At 54.3% G+C, this 17,603-nt stretch overlaps 1 protein-coding gene across 1 annotated transcript in view; it reads left to right on the forward strand.

Annotated features, from left to right (window-relative positions):
• The window catches only part of CACNA1I (calcium voltage-gated channel subunit alpha1 I), a gene marked incomplete at both ends in the record, with an annotated part of 105,688 nt that overhangs the window by 52,768 nt on the left and 35,317 nt on the right, over nt 1-17,603 (forward strand). The window contains 5 exons of the mRNA XM_079715035.1: nt 880-1,039; nt 7,780-8,095; nt 9,266-9,358; nt 12,649-12,955; nt 15,369-15,790. Of these exons, the coding sequence (XP_079571161.1) occupies nt 880-1,039; nt 7,780-8,095; nt 9,266-9,358; nt 12,649-12,955; nt 15,369-15,790 (1,298 nt within the window). The remainder of the gene's footprint in view (nt 1-879; nt 1,040-7,779; nt 8,096-9,265; nt 9,359-12,648; nt 12,956-15,368; nt 15,791-17,603) is intronic.

Consider the following 17,603-nt stretch of genomic DNA (forward strand, 5'->3'; position numbering starts at 1 on the left):
AAGCCCCCTTCAAGTCACCCCGTAACCCTCCCTGGGGATGTCTATCTCCACTCCCATTTCCCCATTTTCTCCTGTTTTGCCTCTGGCTTGGGTTGTTCATTGCAGCTATTTCTTAGGAAAGGAAAAGTCCTCTTACTCTGGCATCAGGCCAGGTCTGAGTCCCTCGGCTGGCCAGGGTTCTTCTGTAGGTGGCTCTGAGAGCTCTGCCTGGTTCCATCATGCAGTGGGCGGGTCAGCAGGGTGGTTTTGGCTGGTACTGATGTGTCCTGGCAAGGTCAGGGAACCACTGACTGCCCCGGAGATGAAGGACACTTATTAGCCTCCTACTGTTGCCCATTCTGGGTGGGTGCTGGGCATAGGGAGATGAGCTGGCCTCAGTCCTAGGCCTCTGGGTACTTGGGGGTTGCGGAAAGAGTGCTAACTTGGTGTCAGGACACCTGGTTTAAATCCAGACCCTGCTGCTTCCTATCTGTGTGACCTTGGGCGAGTAGTTTCAGTTCTAGGAACCTCCAGTTGCCTCTTCTATAAAATAGGGATAATATTATCACCCTCACGAAGGAGATCATATTTGTGCATTACCCAGAAAAGCGCTTGGCACATAAAAGGTGCTCCATAAATGCCTGCCACTTCACCCAGAATCTAGTGTAAGTGTCGTGGGGCCCAGAGCCATTTCCGTGGCCTCTGGGAAGAGGGGCAGGTACCAAGGAGGGAGTCTGTCTGGTGGCCACTGAGGAGGCTGCGGACAGTAAGGAGCCCCTGCCCATATGTCCCACCCCTCCTTTCACTGCCCCCTCTCTGTTCCTCTAACCCTGCTCTCCCTCTGTCCTCTCTGGGACCTCTGCCCCTGTCTGCCCATCCCTCCACCCTTCCCTCTCTCAGGTATGCGGATCCTGGTGAACCTGCTCCTGGACACGCTGCCCATGCTGGGGAATGTCCTCCTGCTCTGCTTCTTTGTCTTCTTCATCTTTGGCATCATCGGCGTGCAGCTCTGGGCGGGCCTGCTGCGCAACCGCTGCTTCCTGGAGGAGAACTTCACAATGTGAGTGCAGTCCCACCCCACCCTGTACCCGCCTGCCCTGGGCTCCTGGCCAGCTTTAGCTGGGGGATCAGTGGCGCTAAATGTTTCAGGGCTAGGAAGGTCTCCACATTGAGACCTGGTCCCAATCCTTATTTCCAGTGGTGCAGAGAGATTAAGGGATGTACCCAGGTGAGTTGGTGGTAGGTCTCTCATGAATGGCTGGACACCAGAATGAGCACAGAAGTCCTCTGAGCTCTCAAAATTGGTCTCAAATAGTCCCAGTCCAAGATAAGCCCTTAGATGCTAATTCAGTACCTAGTGACTCTTACTTAACACATAGTTTTAACTTACTTGGGAATTGGGACCAAAAGAGTGGAAGCAGCAAACTAGAAGGAGGTTGGGTAAGAGGAAAAAGGGCAGTTAAGATCCAAGCAGAAGTGATGACAACAAGGAATAAAGAGTCAGAAAACCTTAAAAGCAGACATGGAAACTGGCTTTCTAATTACAGCACAGACATTCCTATCAGTGACTCTGAGTCATCAGGGAAAGGTCAGCTCGCATTCAGCCCACTTGTGTCTAAAAGCAGTGGGGTGAGCAACTCCTCAGAGAGATGACTGTCCAAAGCTATGTAAACAGAAATCAAGCTTTGGCTCTTGGAGGAGTTGCATTGAGTTGTCTGAGAAATGTGACATCTACAGAATCTCAGCGACGAGGGATAAGCGACGTCTTTGAGTGTACATACATGCCCATATGTATTTGGACATGACTATACTTTCATTTTGTTTCACTAATATGCGTTAGTGCACTCCTGCTGTGTGCCAGGCCCCAGGGAGACTGAAGTAAAAAAGCATTTTCATTCATCCTGTCACTCGACAAACTCATCCAAGTGGCAGCTCTTGCCCAGCCCGTGCTGGGGCCGAGGATGCAGCAGAAGGTGGAGTTCCTACCCCTGGGGAGCGAGGACTGCAGGAGGGACAGTTCCTGCCCCTGGGGACAGGCATGGGCCGGGCCTCCCTCTTGGCCTGACTGTTGGTTGTGGGGATGGAGCTAAGCTGGAGAGCCAGGGGGAAGCCTGGGGAAGGGACTGACCCGCCCATCACTGTGGGGGAACAGTAGGGTACCTGGGTAGATCAGAGAAGGGGCACCCTTGTGGGTAAGAGCCCTGTGGGGGGTAGGGGTGCCCTCACTGTGTCAGTCATTTGGAAGAGGTGGCCCCTGAGTCAGGGCCTGGGGCAGCAGGAGAGGAGGACCCTGCTTCTCCTGGTCTGGCCTTCAAAGATGGATACGCGTAGGTATGAGCTCTCAGCTTTGGGTTCAGGTCTCATCCAGGCCCCTCCGTCCCATATGGATCTTTCTCTAGGTCGTTCCGACATGGGCCCCTTCTCATTATCCCAGCTCAGCCTCGATGTCGCCCTGTCCTGGAGGCCTTCCCTCACCACCCACCTCCCCCAGACCCTCTATTGCCTTATCCTGCTTGATTTTCTTGGCACTATCTCTGTCTGAAATTATGTCACTTGTGATTTATTTTCTTGGTTGTTGGGTATCTCTAGACCAGTTTATTTACTTGGTTAGCAAGGATGAAGCGCTCCTGTGTGACAGGGGCCGTGGAGGTGACGCTTGACTTTTGATCCCATGTGGAGACCAGGAAACTGAGGCTGAGAGAGGAGAATCTTGCTCCGGGGCACCCAGCTTGGCGAAGTGAGAGATAGAATTAGAACCTGGGTTCCCCTGACTCTAAAGCCTGCTGTGACTGCCCCCCAGGGAGTGTGTGCAAAGCATCCCTCCAGGCACATAAGCCCCTCAGGAGACCCCAGATGGTCATTTGGAGCGTTCTTGATGAGCACAGAATCAGGACGATGTCACCCAGCTAGGAAGTGGCAGGGCCCGGAATCTGAGCCCTGGTCTGGTGTCCTCTGCAAAGCATCTGGTCCCTTCTTGCGGATTCTGTCTAGGCATTAATGCACACACACGACTATTTACACCCCAGACAGGTTTTAAAAATGAGAATTGCTCTGGCAGCATGTCTTGAGTGTGTTTTTCATCAGTGTTTCTTATTCCACGAATGAATAAGAAGCTGGCGAGCCAGCTTCTGTTGATGGACCTTGCGAGGTTTCCAAGTTTTAGCTTTTACACACAAGCCTGCAGGGAGCATTGTGTATGCTTGCGATGTTTGTGATCAATGGCTAGACTCATAATTTCTAGTCAAAATGTAAGGCATTCCTCAGAGATATTGCGGGTTTGGTTCCAGACCACCACAGTAAAGCGAGTCATATGACTTTTTTGGTTTCTCAGTGCATATTATGTTTACACTATACTGTAGTCGATTGATTGTGCAATAGTATTAAAAAAAGAGCATACCCCAATTAAAAAGTACTTTATTACCAAAAAATGCTAGCCATCATCTGAGCCTTCAGTGAGTTGTAATAGTAACGACAAAGATCACTGATCACAGATCACCACGACAAATATAATAATAATAAAAGTTTGAAATATTACAAGAATAATCAAAATGTGACAGAGACACAAAGTGAGCAAATGCTGTTGGAACAATGGCACCGACATATGCTCGATACAGGGTTGCCACAAACCTTCAATTTGTAAGAAACGCAATAAAGCAAAGCTCAAAAAAACCGAGGTATGCCCCTGTGTCCATTTTTTTTAAAAACTTTTTTTGGTTAAGGTATAAATTACACTCAGTAGCAGGCACAGCTATTAAGTGCTCAGTGAGGTTTTAACCTGGGTTGTACATCACTGTAAATCTACCCTGAGAAACTCACTGTCCCCAGCAAGGCTCCCTCCTGCCCTTTCCCAGTCACCTTCCCCCTCACCCCAAAGTAGCAGCTATTCTGATCTCCATCACCATAGATTCCCTTTGCCTGTTTCTGAGGTTTCTTTAGATGGAATCATATAGGCCGTTACCTTTTGTGTCTGCATCTTTGTCTCAATGTCTTTGAGGTTCATCCAAGTTGTTGCTTGTGTATTTCCTTTTTCATTAAAAAAAATCATCTTTAGATTACTTATTTTTTTAAAAAAATATTTATTTATTTTGGCTGTGCCAGGTCTTAGTTGTGGCATGGGGTATCTTTGTTGTGGCATGCAGACTCTTAGTCGCAGCATGCATGCAGGATCTAGTTCCTTGACCAGGGGTCGTACCCGGCCCCATGCTTTGGGAGCATGGAGTCTTACCCACTGGACCACCAGAGAAGTCCCTCCTTTTTCACTGCTGTGAGGATTCTGCTGAGTGAATATACCACTATGTGTTTTTCTATTCTCCTGTTGATCTGGGTGGTTTCTGGTTCTTTGGCTCTATGACTGATGAATACTTTTGTCCATGTCTTTGGGTGGATATGGCCATTCCTTCTCTTGGGTAAGTTCTCAGGGGTGGAATTGCTGGGTTAAGGGAGTGCATAAGTTTATTGGCTTTAGTAGATTTTGCCAAACTGTTTTCCAGGATGGTTGCACTAAATGTTCGCTAGCAAAGTCTAAGAGTTCCAGTTGCCCTACATGCTTTAGCAACATTTGGAATTGTCAGTCCTTTCATTTTTACTATTCTAGTGAGAGTGCAATGGTGCCTTATTGTGGTTTTAATTTGAATTTCCCTGATGACTAGTGGTGATAAGCACCTTTCCGTGTGTTTATCAGCCATTGGTGTATCTTCTTGTGAAGTGTTTGTATGGTCTTTTGCCATGTTAAAGTTGGATTGCCTTTCTTTTTCTTATAAATTTGTAGCGGACCTTTATATCCTGGATTTGAGTCCTTTGGTGGATATATATATACTGCAAATATTTGATTCCAGTCTAAATTTTGTTTTCACTCTTTTTTTTTAATATTTTAAATTTTGTTCTTTTTCTTTTAAATTTTTTTCTTTTTCCTTTTTATTTCTTTTTAAATAAAAAGTTCTTTTTGTTCTTTTATATATTTTTTCTGTTTTTCTTTTATTGTCTTTAAATTTTTTTTCTGTTTTTCTTCTGTTTTCACTCTGTTTTTCCTTTTAAAAATATTTTTTATTGTGTTTTTGTTTTCTATTTCTTTAGAAATTTTTTTGTTCCTTTATACTTTTTGTTTTTTCTTTTCCTTTTAAAAATTTTTTCTTTTTGTTCTTTTTCTGTTTTCACTCTCTTAATGGTGTCATTTGATTGACAAACAGAAGCTCTCAGTTGTAATGAAGACCAGATATCAATCATTTTCCTAGTATGCTTTTTGTATCCAGTTTAAGAAATCTTTTCCTAACCCAAGGTTACCAACTGTCCTCCAGTGTTTTCTTTTAGAAGCTTTCTTTTTATCTTTCACATTTAGGTCTATATTCCACTTCAAATAATTTTTAGTATGACCTGTGGTTGGGGTCAAGATTCATTTTTTATATGGACGACCGATTGTCCCAGCACCACTGATGGAGAAGTCCATCCTTTCTCCACTGAACTGCAGTAGTGCCTTTATTAAACTGTCAGGGGACCATATGTATTTGGGTTGGATGTCTACATGTTAATTGTTAATAGATGTTGTTGCCAAATTGCCCTCTAAAAAGTCATGTCAACTTACACTCCCACCAATAGTGTATTAGCGTGTTTGCACTCACCCCATACTCAATATTATCAGCCCTGAAATGTTTGCTGTTTAGATGGATGTAAAATGATCTCACTGTTATTTTTGTTTGTATTTTCCTGTTATTAGTGAGATGAACATCTTTTCCTGTATGTTGGCCATTTTGATTTCTTCTGTGAATTTTCCATTCTTTTGTCCTTTCCCCCCCAGTGGGTTCCTTTTCTTATTGAGTTATAGGAGATTTTAATATGCTTTAGATGGTTATTTTTTATCTGTTTTATACGTTGCAAATACTTCATCCTAGGGGATGGCAAACTCTGGCCTGTTTTCGTAAATAAAGTTTTATTGGACCACAGCCATGCCCACTTGTTTACTTGTTTCTTATGACTGTTTTCATGTTATAATGGTGGAGTTGCATGACTGGGACAGAGACCATGTGGTATGCAGAAAAATACTTACTATTTGGCCCTCTATGGAAAAAGTTTGCCTACTTTGTATACTATTGTTTGTCTCATAGAAATTTTGTAGGTAATCAATCTTGTCAACCTTTTCCTTTATAGATTTTGGATTTTATGTGTCTTATACAAGAAGGCCTTACCTATCCTGAGTTAACAAAAATATTTCATATTTTCTTATAGTGTTTTTGTGGTTATTTTTGTAGCATTTATGCTTTTTAATGCACCAGTTTACTATTTTAAATTTTATGATATATTTTATTTAACCTAATATATCCAAAATATTATTATTTTCAGTGTGCAATCAATATAAACAATTAATGATGAGATAATAGACATTCTTTTTTCCTTTTGATACCATGTCCTCAAGACATATTTATGGTGTGAGGTAAGGATCTAACTTTTTTTTTTTTTTTTTTTTTTGTGGTACGTGGGCCTCTCTCTGTTGTGGCCTCTCCCATTGCGGAGCACAGTCTCTGGATGCGTAGGCTCAGCGGCCATGGCTCACGGGCCCAGCCGCTCTGTGGCATGTGGGATCTTCCCGGACCGGGGCATGAACCCATGTCCTCTGCATCGGCAGGCGGACTCTCAACCACTGAGCCACCAGGGAAGCCCAGGATCTAACTTTTTTATTTTCCAAATGGACAACAAATGTCTTAACACCATTTACTGACTAGTCCTTCCATTCACCATGGACCTCAAAAGGTGTCTCTATAATATACTAAGTTCTCTTTTATACCTGGGTTTGTCCCTGTGCTCTGTGATGTTCCACAATTCTTTCTGTTCCTGTTGCAATACCACACTCTAATAATAATCATACTTGTAGAGTATTTTGTTCTCCTGTAGGGCTGCACTCCATTCATCTTTATTCTTTTAAAAAAATGTATTGACTATTCTCCTGTTCATATAAATCCTAGAACCATCTGGCCAGGTTTCATAGACAAAAACATGTTGAGATTTTGATTAGGATTGCAGTGAATCATAGATTAGCTCTACAGGATGGGCAGGGCAGGCATTGTCATCTCTGTTTTACAGATGAAGAAATTGAGGTCCAGAGAGGGGAAGTGACCAGCCCAAGGTCACAGAGATGGGAGAGGGTGGGGCAGGAAGGTATCTTACCTTCATCTGTTGAATCAGTAAAATTTAGCATTTGTGGGGCTTCCCTGGCGCAGTGGTTGAGAGTCCGCCTGCTGATGCAGGAGACATGGGTTCATGCCCTGGTCCGGGAGGATCCCACATGCCGCAGAGCGGCTGGGCCCGTGAGCCGTGGCCGCTGAGCCTGCATGTCTGGAGCCTGTGCTCCGCAGCGGGACAGGCCACAGTGGTGAGACGCCCGCGTACTGCAAAAAAAAAAAAAAAAAAATTTAGCATTTGTATATTAAGCACCTACTCTGGGCCGACCACAGTGTGTGGGTACTAGGGATGCTGAGACTCAGTCCTTTCCCTAAAATAGCTCCAACCTCCCAGGGGAGTTGGGTGCATTTTTTTCCCCAAGAGCAATAACGGGTGAGTGCAGGGCCCAGTCTTCCCTGAGGCTCCCCCAGGGAAGGCTCCCTCTTGGTGGTGGGGGGACCCTGGAACTGCCCACGGTGGGAAGGTGGGAGTTTTTGTGACCATGGCAGAGGTGGGGAAGGGTGTCCCAGGCAGGGGGAACAGCATGTGCGAAGGCCTGGAGGCGATGATGGCATGTTGGGCCGGTCTTGCCATGCCGTGTGGCAGTGACCCCTCTCCTTCTCCTCTTTCCCCACCATCACCTGTGGACAGACAAGGGGATGTGGCCCTGCCCCCATACTACCAACCTGAGGAGGACGACGAGATGCCCTTCATCTGCTCCCTGTCGGGGGACAACGGCATCATGGGCTGCCACGAGATTCCCCCGCTCAAGGAGCAGGGCCGCGAGTGCTGCCTGTCCAAGGATGACGTCTATGACTTCGGGGCAGGGCGCCAGGACCTCAACGCCAGTGGGCTCTGTGTCAACTGGAACCGCTACTACAATGTGTGCCGCACGGGCAGCGCCAACCCCCACAAGGGCGCCATCAACTTTGACAACATCGGCTACGCCTGGATCGTCATCTTCCAGGTGGGGCCCTCGGGCCTGGCACCGGCCCCCATGCTGGGGGCTGGGGGTGGGGAGGGGTGGGGTGAGCAGCTTCACCTGGCAGGCGGGGCTCTGTGCTGGGGGTTTGCCACCCGTCATTGAAATCTACCCGTCCTGCTGGCTCAACAGGCACTATCATGCCCATGTTACAGACAGAGCAACTGAGGTTCGAAGAAAGGGCTGTAGGCCCTCGGGTGTATTGCCTGATGCCTCTGTGCCTCAGTTTTCTTATCTCTAAAATGGGGGTAATAACAATTCCCCCCCCAACCTTGAGTGGCTGAGAAGAATAAACCAGATGATGCGAGCTGAGCCTAGTGTGCGGTGAGTACTCAGTCATAGTTGCCTTCCTGCTGTCGTCAGATGGAAGGACGGGGCAGGTGCAGAGGGTGGTGGCTGAGAAGCCGCTGAGGGGTCTGCTTGGCATGCTTTGCTCTGGGGAGCAACAGGATCATAGAATTCAGAGCTGCAAGGTGTGATGTGATCACAGCCCAGCAGGTGCATTTTGGGACCCTTCGGCCCCAAGAGAGTGGCTGGCAGTGACCTGGCAAATGCTCTGTGCATTTGTCAGAAACGAACAAGACCGCGGTGCTGGGGGTGCCCAGCGTTCGCCTCGCCCGAGGCTCCTCTGCTTTCCTCTCTGGGAAAGTGCATGGGCGACAGAGTCACACCAGGCTTCTCACAGCCCCCGTCCCGGGCTCACCTGAGCTGCGCCCCGACCCTGCCAGGTGGGCTCTGTTAATCCCACACAGTAAAGAAGCAGCCGAGGCTCAGAGAGTGGCCTGGGGGGTGAGCTGGAGCCGCAGCCCAGGGCCCCCTGCTTCCAGTCCTCCTGGCTTGGTGTGGAAGACTGGAAGGTGGGGGGCTCTGGAGCGAGAGGGGCCAGATTAAGTCCCTGGTCCCCTCCTTCCTGGCTGTGTGACATTGGGCAAGTGTCCTAACCCTTCTGAGCCTCAGTTTCCTTACTTGCATGTTGGGGATGAGGATGGCTGCCCGGTGGAGCCTTTGGGAGAAGTACGAGAGGGGACGTGTGTAGAGTGTCCCGGCACGCAGCGGGGCTTCTGTCTGGGGCAGCTTCCCCTTTGCTGCCTGCCTTCCTGGACACTCAGCCATCTCAGGCTCTCTCTCTCCTCTTCTGCTCTGTCCTGGCTGCAGGTGATTACTCTGGAAGGCTGGGTGGAGATCATGTACTACGTGATGGATGCTCACTCCTTCTACAACTTCATCTATTTTATCCTGCTTATCATAGTAAGTGTCAGGGGAGCTGGGGCTCTCTGGGCAAGCTCAGGGACCCATGGGCCAGGGGACCCCAGAGTGGGAGCAGGGGTCTTTGGGAGTCCCCAGGGTGCCCCTTCAGAGCCCGGAGAACTGAGTGGGAGAGAGCAGGAGGGGCAGTTTTTAAATGCAGCTGAGCAGCAGGTGACTAAGGGAGCTCGTCAGGGGTGGCTGTGGAGGCATCCATCACTTCCGATTGCCTTCACTTCTCATTTCTGGGAATTTAAGTCCACCTGCTGCTCCTGCTCGTGTTTCTCTGCCTCGTAGTCTATGGGAATACATCCTTTTATGACCATAGCAGGGATGCAGCCTCAGGATGGAAGCTTCTCAAGGGCTCCAGCACCTCCCTCGTTTCCTGGGGCGGGAAGATGAGATGCTGTGAAACGGAAGCCCGGGGCTGCTTCCCGGGCAGGGTCTGGAGGGGAGGCTGAGCCTGGTTGGGAACTGGTAGAAGTCCCTGAAATTCTCAGAAGGACTCCCAGCTTTCGGGCAGCTCTGTCTTGTGGGGGAGACCTGGAGATGAAGGGGTTCTCTCTCCGCCCCCAGAGAGGGCCCACTGTCTGGCCGGCCCCTCCCGCCTTCCTCTGCACAGTCTCCCCAGAACGAGCTCATCCACCTTGTCATGCCTGACAGCAACTTCAGCCACAGCACAGTCCCCAGGTGTCAAGGTGATTCACTCCTGGGAGAGTCGCTGCTGGGTCCCTGCTGCTGCAGGGCTGGGATCTCTGGCTTCCTGGCCATGGGAGAGAGCAGGCTTGGGACTCCGGGGCAGCACCCCATCCTGGGCTGCTGGGACTTTGACCTGGGGGCTCAGGACAAGCCGACCTGAGACACCCCCGCTGTTGGCTTAGCTTCGATGCCTTCCTGGGGATGCTGGGGCCTTGGACCCATGAGGAGGCACCCTAGATAGAAAGAGAGGGACCCAGGCTTTGTTCAGCATTGCCGTCCATCCACTGGCTTGTTCATTGCCTAGCACATTCAGGGAAGCCTGCTCTGCGCCAGGCCCTGAGCCGAGTGCTGGGTACTGAGCAGTGAGTCAGGCCCTCCCTGCCCCCTGGGAGCTCACAGTCTTGTGGGGGAAGATGGGCTACAGCAGACAGGTACCAGACTGCATCTTAGGAGCCACCACTGAAGGAAGCCCAAGAGGCTGAGGGAGCCCACAGGAGGCCTCTCACCCGGCTTGGAGAAGGGATAGGGGAAGTGAGAGGCTTCCTGGAGGAGGTGATGCCAGAATTGAGCCTTAAAGGCTGGAGGCGGAAGAGCCAGAGGAAGAGCCTTCTGGGCAGGGGACGCCTCACAGAGACCCTGAGGCCAGACAGAATCCTGCAGTGCGGGGACTGTGAACCACTGAGCTTGCGAGAGGAGCCTTGAGTTCCAGAGAGAGGCCGGAGGACGCTTCATCTGCTTCTCCTGATGGACTTAGGGGTGGAGTCTGGGGTTGGGAACTCCCAGCATGACCCTGGGCAGGACCCTTAGCCCCCTGAGCTCACGGTGAAGCGGGGAACAGTGATGGCACCTGGCTCACGGGCCCTGGGGAGGGTTAGAGGAGACAGAGCCTGCGGCTGCACAGCCCCTGGCACACAGTACATGCTCAATAAATGTGCCCTGCTGCTATTATTGCTGCGATTATTGGGCCCCGGGTGGCCCTGTCACAGGAGAAAGGGTGCTGGTAGGAGGCTGAGGATGCTGAGTTTTCCAGGTGCTGGGAAGCATCCAGCGAGCAGAGGCTGGGTGACCGTGCTGTTCTTTTACCCTCACAACCCTGGCCATGCAGGGTCACCTGCTTGTTTCCCAGGTGTGGACCCTGAGCCCCAGAGAGGTGAGGTGCCCAGCCTGGGCCACACAGCCGGTGAGGGGTCCTCAGCCTTTGCACGCAGGTCCCCAGTACTCCTGTTTGCAGAAGTCCTAAGCTCGTCCGAGCCTTATGTTTTTGATGGGGAAATGGAGGTCTAGAGGGGATGGGGAGCTGCCCGGTTACCCAGGGACAGCAGCCCCAGAGGCGGGCTGGGTAGAAGCTGCCAGGTGTGAGCTCCCAGCGGACAGGGTCCGTGCCCCTCACACAGGCCTGCCGAGCGGGTCTCCAGGAAATGCGGAGAGAGCAAACGAGTGAGGCATCTTCTTACTTTAGAGGCAGGGGTTTTTCCCAGAGTCCTCTGGGCCAGGAAGCCCCCCCCCGCCCCCGTACCCCCCTCCTGAGCCCCAGCTCCCCAGCTGGGCTGTCGGGGAGAGGAAGGAAGGGGGATCAGCGACTGGGGCTGCGGCCTACAGGAACCTTCTGGTAGGCAGCCTGGAGGAGGGTGAAACGCACACTGCCCCCTCCCTCTGGCAGGCGAGTCTGCAGCTGAGTCTGTTCAAAGGCTTAGCATGTGCCTGGGAGGAGCCTGCGTCTGGAAACGGGGGCTTTCCTGCCTGTGGTGGCCCCTGGGGCTGGGCCCTGGGACTTGAGGTGGCAGAATTCCTAGCACTAGCCAGGTAGCCTTTCCCCATCCAAGCCCAGATAAAGATGCCCAACTAAGCCCTTTCCGAGGGAAGCTTCTCTTTTCTTGTCTGGAGGCCCAAAGTCAAGGCCGTAGTGAGGGCAGGGCTGGGGTGGGACTCAGGGCCCGGGTAGTCTGAGGGGGGCTGTGCCTCCCTCCCTGCCCTCAGCGCTGATGTCCCAGGTGGGAGGGCAGCCGTGGCCAAGGCCTAGGGGCCTGAGGGGAGAGGGCTTGGAAGCAGGCCTCAGCGGGGCCTGGGGAGCTGCCTGGGCCACCGCTGTCCTGAGCCCCGGCCTCCTCCCAGAGCAAGGCCTCAGCGCTCTTTTCCTGTCCCCATCTGTGCCCGTGCCTCTCCGTCTCTCTGGGCGCTCTGCCCTCCCCTCCTCTCTCCCTGTCTCCACCCGCCCCGGTCACTTTGTGCTTCCCACACCCTCCGTTTCTGTCCTCTCTGAGCCTGTCTCACTCTCCCCTGGTGTCCCTCCTTGCCCTTGTCTGTCTGTACCCCCCTGTCTGTGGCTGTCTCTTTCCCTGTTCCATGTCTGGGATCCGCCCCTGCCCCTCTTCCGGTCTTCCTTTTGGCCTCTGTATCCTCTGCTTCTCGCCCTGCCTCCGTCCCTCCATCTCCATCGCCGTCTCCCTGTATCCATCGCCATCTCCCCATCTCCATCGCCGTCTCCCCGTCTCTCTTTCTCCTTCTCTGTCTCCCTCTCCCACCCTCCCGCCCCTGCTCCCACCTCCTCTCACCCCACCGTCCCCTCTGTCCCTGTCCTCTCCCGTTGGTCACAGGTGGGCTCCTTCTTCATGATCAACCTGTGCCTCGTTGTCATAGCGACCCAGTTCTCGGAGACCAAGCAGCGGGAGCACCGGCTGATGCTGGAGCAGCGGCAGCGTTACCTGTCCTCCAGCACGGTGGCCAGCTACGCCGAGCCTGGTGACTGCTACGAGGAGATCTTCCAGTACGTCTGCCACATCCTGCGCAAGGCTAAGCGCCGGGCCCTGGGCCTCTACCAGGCCCTGCAGAGCCGGCACCAGGCCCCGGAGGCACCCGGCTCCACCAAGCCCGGGCCCCATGTCAAGGAGCCCAGGCACTACAGTAAGTGGCCCACCTCCCCTGACCTCCAGGGTGCCCCGCGCAGGCCTCGTGTGCCTCTAGCTGGGGACTCAGAAACAGCACTGTTTGCAAACGTGCCCTGTCTTCCCAGCCCAAGCAGAGGTATCCAGCAAGTTCAGAACCCGGATCTTCCCCTGGCAGCTCCAGTCCACACCCCCGGGGTTCCGTGCCCCCTTTCCTGACCACCTGCTGGTGCCTGGCCTGGGCTAGCCCTGCGCTTGGGGGGCCTAGCCCTGCCCTGGAGGAATTTTCTTTTGATCCCATGTGTGCACAGGGACTCGGGCTCTGCCCTGGGAGCCACGCTTGAAAGAATGAACAATAGTCTGTCCTTAGTCTTGTGAAACTATAAAATCCCTCCACCACTGTAGCCTGTCTCCGTTCTCACCCCGCTGATCCCCCATGGGTTCCTGTGGCCACCTGCCTGCTTGCTAGCACACCTGAGCAGCGATGTCGGGCACCTGGAATGAAAGGGCCATGGCCAGCCCTGCAGAGAGAGGCAGGGCATGCTGGGGACACCCGAACACTGTGATCTGCTCCTGCCTTGGGGCCATTTCTCCTGCTCGACTGTAGACGGTTCCAGAGAGTTAGCAGCGTAGGCTTAAAAAGGGGCTTCCATTCGTTTTCTCATCTGTTCTAGAAAACAGTCCTGTGAAGGGAGCAGAGTGAGTAATATTAGCCCCAGTGTTCAGATGGGACAACGAACGTCCAGAGGGGTGAAGGGAGTCACTTAAGGTCACACAGTGTGTCAGTGACCAAAGCTCGGCATTGGGGACATCAGAGTTGCAGGCTCTGCTGAGCCCACCTCTAGGGGGACGTTAACCGCTCCCGTAGGAGGAGGCAAAGGGCCACAGGAGGTGGGCCCCACCCCAGGCCCAGTCCTGCCCCCAGGCGGTGCCCACAAGGAAGTCAGCTGGCGTCAGCCCAGAGTAGGCGCAGCTGGGACGGTGGACGGCCCGGCTCCCCGCCGTGGAGCGAGGGCGAGGCCCTGCGCTGTGGGAGCCAGCCACCCCCAGGCCCTGCCCCTGCAGGTCTCACGTTCTGGGAACCTGAGGTTCTCAGAGACAAGCTGGAGAACTCATCCTCAGAGCTGCCGCCCAGCCGCCCCTGGGGGCCAGCCGTCCAGGCGTGGTCTTGGAGGCTCCACGTGGCCCGTGGGCTGGCCCAGCACGTGGACAGGGGAGCTGGGGTCGGGCAAGGCTGGCACCCCGTGTTCCTGGATGACGCGGGGAGGGGTGTTTACGGCTCAGGGCTTCCTGCTGCCGCCCATCGCCCTCTCCGTGGAAACCTCGTGGAGAGAAGCCCGAGACAGGCTTCTGGAGGGAGGCCGTGCCCCCTGCCCTGGGCCTTCGTGCCTCCCCCGGCTCCCTTCCTTGGGAAACAAGTGTCGGGGGCCCAGCCCCACGTACAGTTGGGCTGGGAAAGGCTTTGCCGTGACCTCCAGCACTGAGGTGGCCCACCCTTGGGCTTCTGGCTGCCCCACCGGTCTAGAGGGTGACTGAGTCAGAGAGCCTTGTCCAGACATAGGGAGGTGTTTGGAAATGAACGGTAGACATTACAGGTTTTTCTTTCCCTTTAACGTTATTTATTTATTTTTTGCTACGTAAGCCAAACCTGTGTATTCTAGGAAAACGCAGACAAATATAAAGAAGGAACCAAACTATCCAGAAAGAGCCTCTCTGACACCTCTTTGAAATGGTTCACAGATCACAGAACGTGGGTCCAAGACCGGCCCAGCTTCTCGCACTCTCCCTGGGCAGCTGGGGGGATGACGGCTCCTGCCCCCTCCCGGGGTTAACCCTGACTCAGCTGTGCGGGGTTGGGGGGGAAGTCATAGGGGTGGTGCTTCTAGAGCAAGGGCTTGCCCCTGCCCCGGGCTCCTGCCCGCTTCCTCCCTAGTGACAGGCCCCCGCCATGGGCAGGAGAATTGAGGAATGCCGAGGCCACCTTGGCTTCCTCTGAGGGGTGTCTACCCTCCACAATGGTCTTTTCAGCCGTTTTCCAAGCTCCATGATGTCATGAAGCAGGACGGTGGGGAGGGGCTGGGGCTCCTGGAGGGTCTTTCAGTGACCAACCTGGGGCCACGGGGCAGGAAGTGACAGGGCAAGGACACTGTTCTGGGCTCATCCCGTGTATTAACCAACAGAATCCGCCCCATGGCCCCGGTGTGTGGGTGTTCCTGGTCCCCGCTTTTCCTCGGGGGCCAACGAAGCCCAGAGGGTGAAGCTGTTTCCCCAGGAACCACGAGCCACTTGGCCTCCAGGTGGGGCTGGCGGGTTCCAGGCAGACCCCGTGGGCACACGCGAGTGGTAACCCAGGTTGGGCCGGGCCTAGTGTGCGCGGGGGCCGCCTCCTGCGGGACCCGAGGCACCAACCCCGACCTCGGCTTCTTTTCCAGAGCTGTGCCCCCGACACAGCCCCCCGGACTTGACGCTTCACATGCTGGTGCAGCCCATCTCTGCCATTCTGGCCTCCGACCCCGCCAGCTGCCCCCACTGCCAGCACGAGGCGGGCTGGCGGCCCTCGGGCCTGGGCAGCAGCAACTCGGGCTCTGGGGGCTCGGACTCCGGGGGCTCGGGCAGCGGCGAGGACGAGGCCGGCGGGCACGGGGCCCGGAGCAGTGAAGACGGGGCCTCCTTGGAGCTGGAGAACGAGGACGCGGTGGGGCAGGCGGACGGGGCTGCCTGGCTGTGCGGAGACGTGTGGCGGGAGACGCGAGCCAAGCTGCGGGGCATCGTGGAGAGCAAGTACTTCAACCGGGGCATCATGATGGCCATCCTGGTCAACACCGTCAGCATGGGCATTGAGCACCACCAGCAGGCGAGTGTCGGGAGGCGGGGCCCGGGGGAGCCTGGCACGTGTGAGCCCGGGCCTGTCGAACACCTGCTGTCTGTCTGTCTTCCCCTGACCTGGGTCCCCTTCAGCCACGTGACCTCAGTGCCCAGCCCAGGGCCAGGCACAGTGGGGGTGGAGCTCAGGGTCAACGAGTGACCGAATGGCCCCTTGGGGTGTGAACAGGGGGATGTGGTTCCTTTCCCTCTGAGTCTCTCAGCGTGGACACCAGGTCCCCCACAACCCATCCCCCGCCAGTCCCTGCAGAGTCCTAACTTCCATTTGTCGCCTCTCCATGTGACCCTCCTGTCTCTTCTCTCCAAAACGGCTGGAGCAGTCATTCCAGAGGCTGGGAGCGCCCCTGCCCCCAAATTTCCAGAGCCCCCGCTGACCTTGGCACAAAATGCAGACCTTTCCACTGACATTCAAGGCCCTTTGTGCTCCACCTGGGACATATTGATACCTTCTGCAGGTGGGACGCCCTCCTGCCCCTCACGCCCCCCACTGTCTCCCCGCCTCACCGCAGCACCCTGGCACTAAGGGGCCCCAGGGGTGCCCTGCAAAGGCTGTCCCCCATCCCCCTTCTTGGCCAAACCTGTGGTTTCTTCTGTCTTCAGCTCTGGGTGCGTGGGGCGCAGGGAGGGTGTTGGCTGCGGTGATTGGTGAGTCCCAGGCCCCCTAGGCCATCGGGGGTACTGCTGGGGGTTCACAGGTGAGATGAGTTCAGAGAAAGGGTCCCCATGGGCGAATAGCACATTGAGGAGGGCATGGCTTCTGGGAAGTAGCAGGAGCACAGGGAGGATGTGTACAAGAGTGTATTTGTGGGGACACAGGATGGAGGGCTCTGGGGGGTTTGCACAGATGTCCCCAATCCATAGGTCACAGCCCGGGTGACAGCCTGGACAAGTCCAGCCCTGGATCCATTTGGAGAAACATCATTTTTTGGCTCCCTCTGTCCCCCAGCTGCTAGGTGGGGTCCCTCCCTTAACCTGCACCCCTTTCCTATGAGGTACTCCATCTGGCAGTTGGTGACCCTGAGGCCCAGGGAGGGGGTGTCACTGGCCCAAGGTCCCATAGCCAGTCAGGGGCCGAATTTGAACCCACATCTTTGTGTGGCAAGACTGATACCACCGCAGAGTTTAGGGTTTCGACGCCTCCTTGGCTTCCCCGTGGCCCTCTTTCTGCAGGCCCCCCCACCCCCCGCTGTGCCCCGTGGTGGGCCACACTCTCATTCCCCTCTTTATTCGCTCACCAGGTACAGGCTTCATTCAGTTTACTTAAATGCGGCCCCTGGGGCTGCCGCCACGCTCTGCTCGGAGCTGCCTGTTTGCCAGTTATTCCGGCTTAACTAAGTGTCTCTGGGGAGGGCTGAGGAGGCTTTCTGCAGGGTAAAGCTGGTGAGACAGGTAGGCTGGACCCCCTCACCTAGGGTCCAGCCTTCTGGCCTTTGCCTGGCCCAGCATCCCCGGGGAAGGCCCCACAGGGAACCTGCACTGTTGGGGTGCTGGCTCTAGCTTCTGGGTGGGGCAGCACCAAGGGCGCCTGTCACAGTCCTGCTGCACCAGGGCCTGAGCACCATCCCTGCCAGTGGCTTGTGGAGCCAGCTCGCAAGAGCCAGTTTTCTCATACTCAAGGATTTTGCAAGCCCATCGTTATAAACAGTTGGTAGCTTGAAATTGGCCATGGTGGGAGTATTTACACCATGGAAATTGACATACGCAGCAAATCAGGGCTATTTTTCAGAGGCCCGTTTGCCAGTGAACTGCTGGTTCCTCACTTCCCAGCCATCCCTCCACGGGCA

This window comes from Hyperoodon ampullatus (assembly GCF_949752795.1).
Source record: "Hyperoodon ampullatus genome assembly, chromosome: 11".
Lineage (NCBI taxonomy): Eukaryota > Metazoa > Chordata > Mammalia > Artiodactyla > Ziphiidae > Hyperoodon > Hyperoodon ampullatus.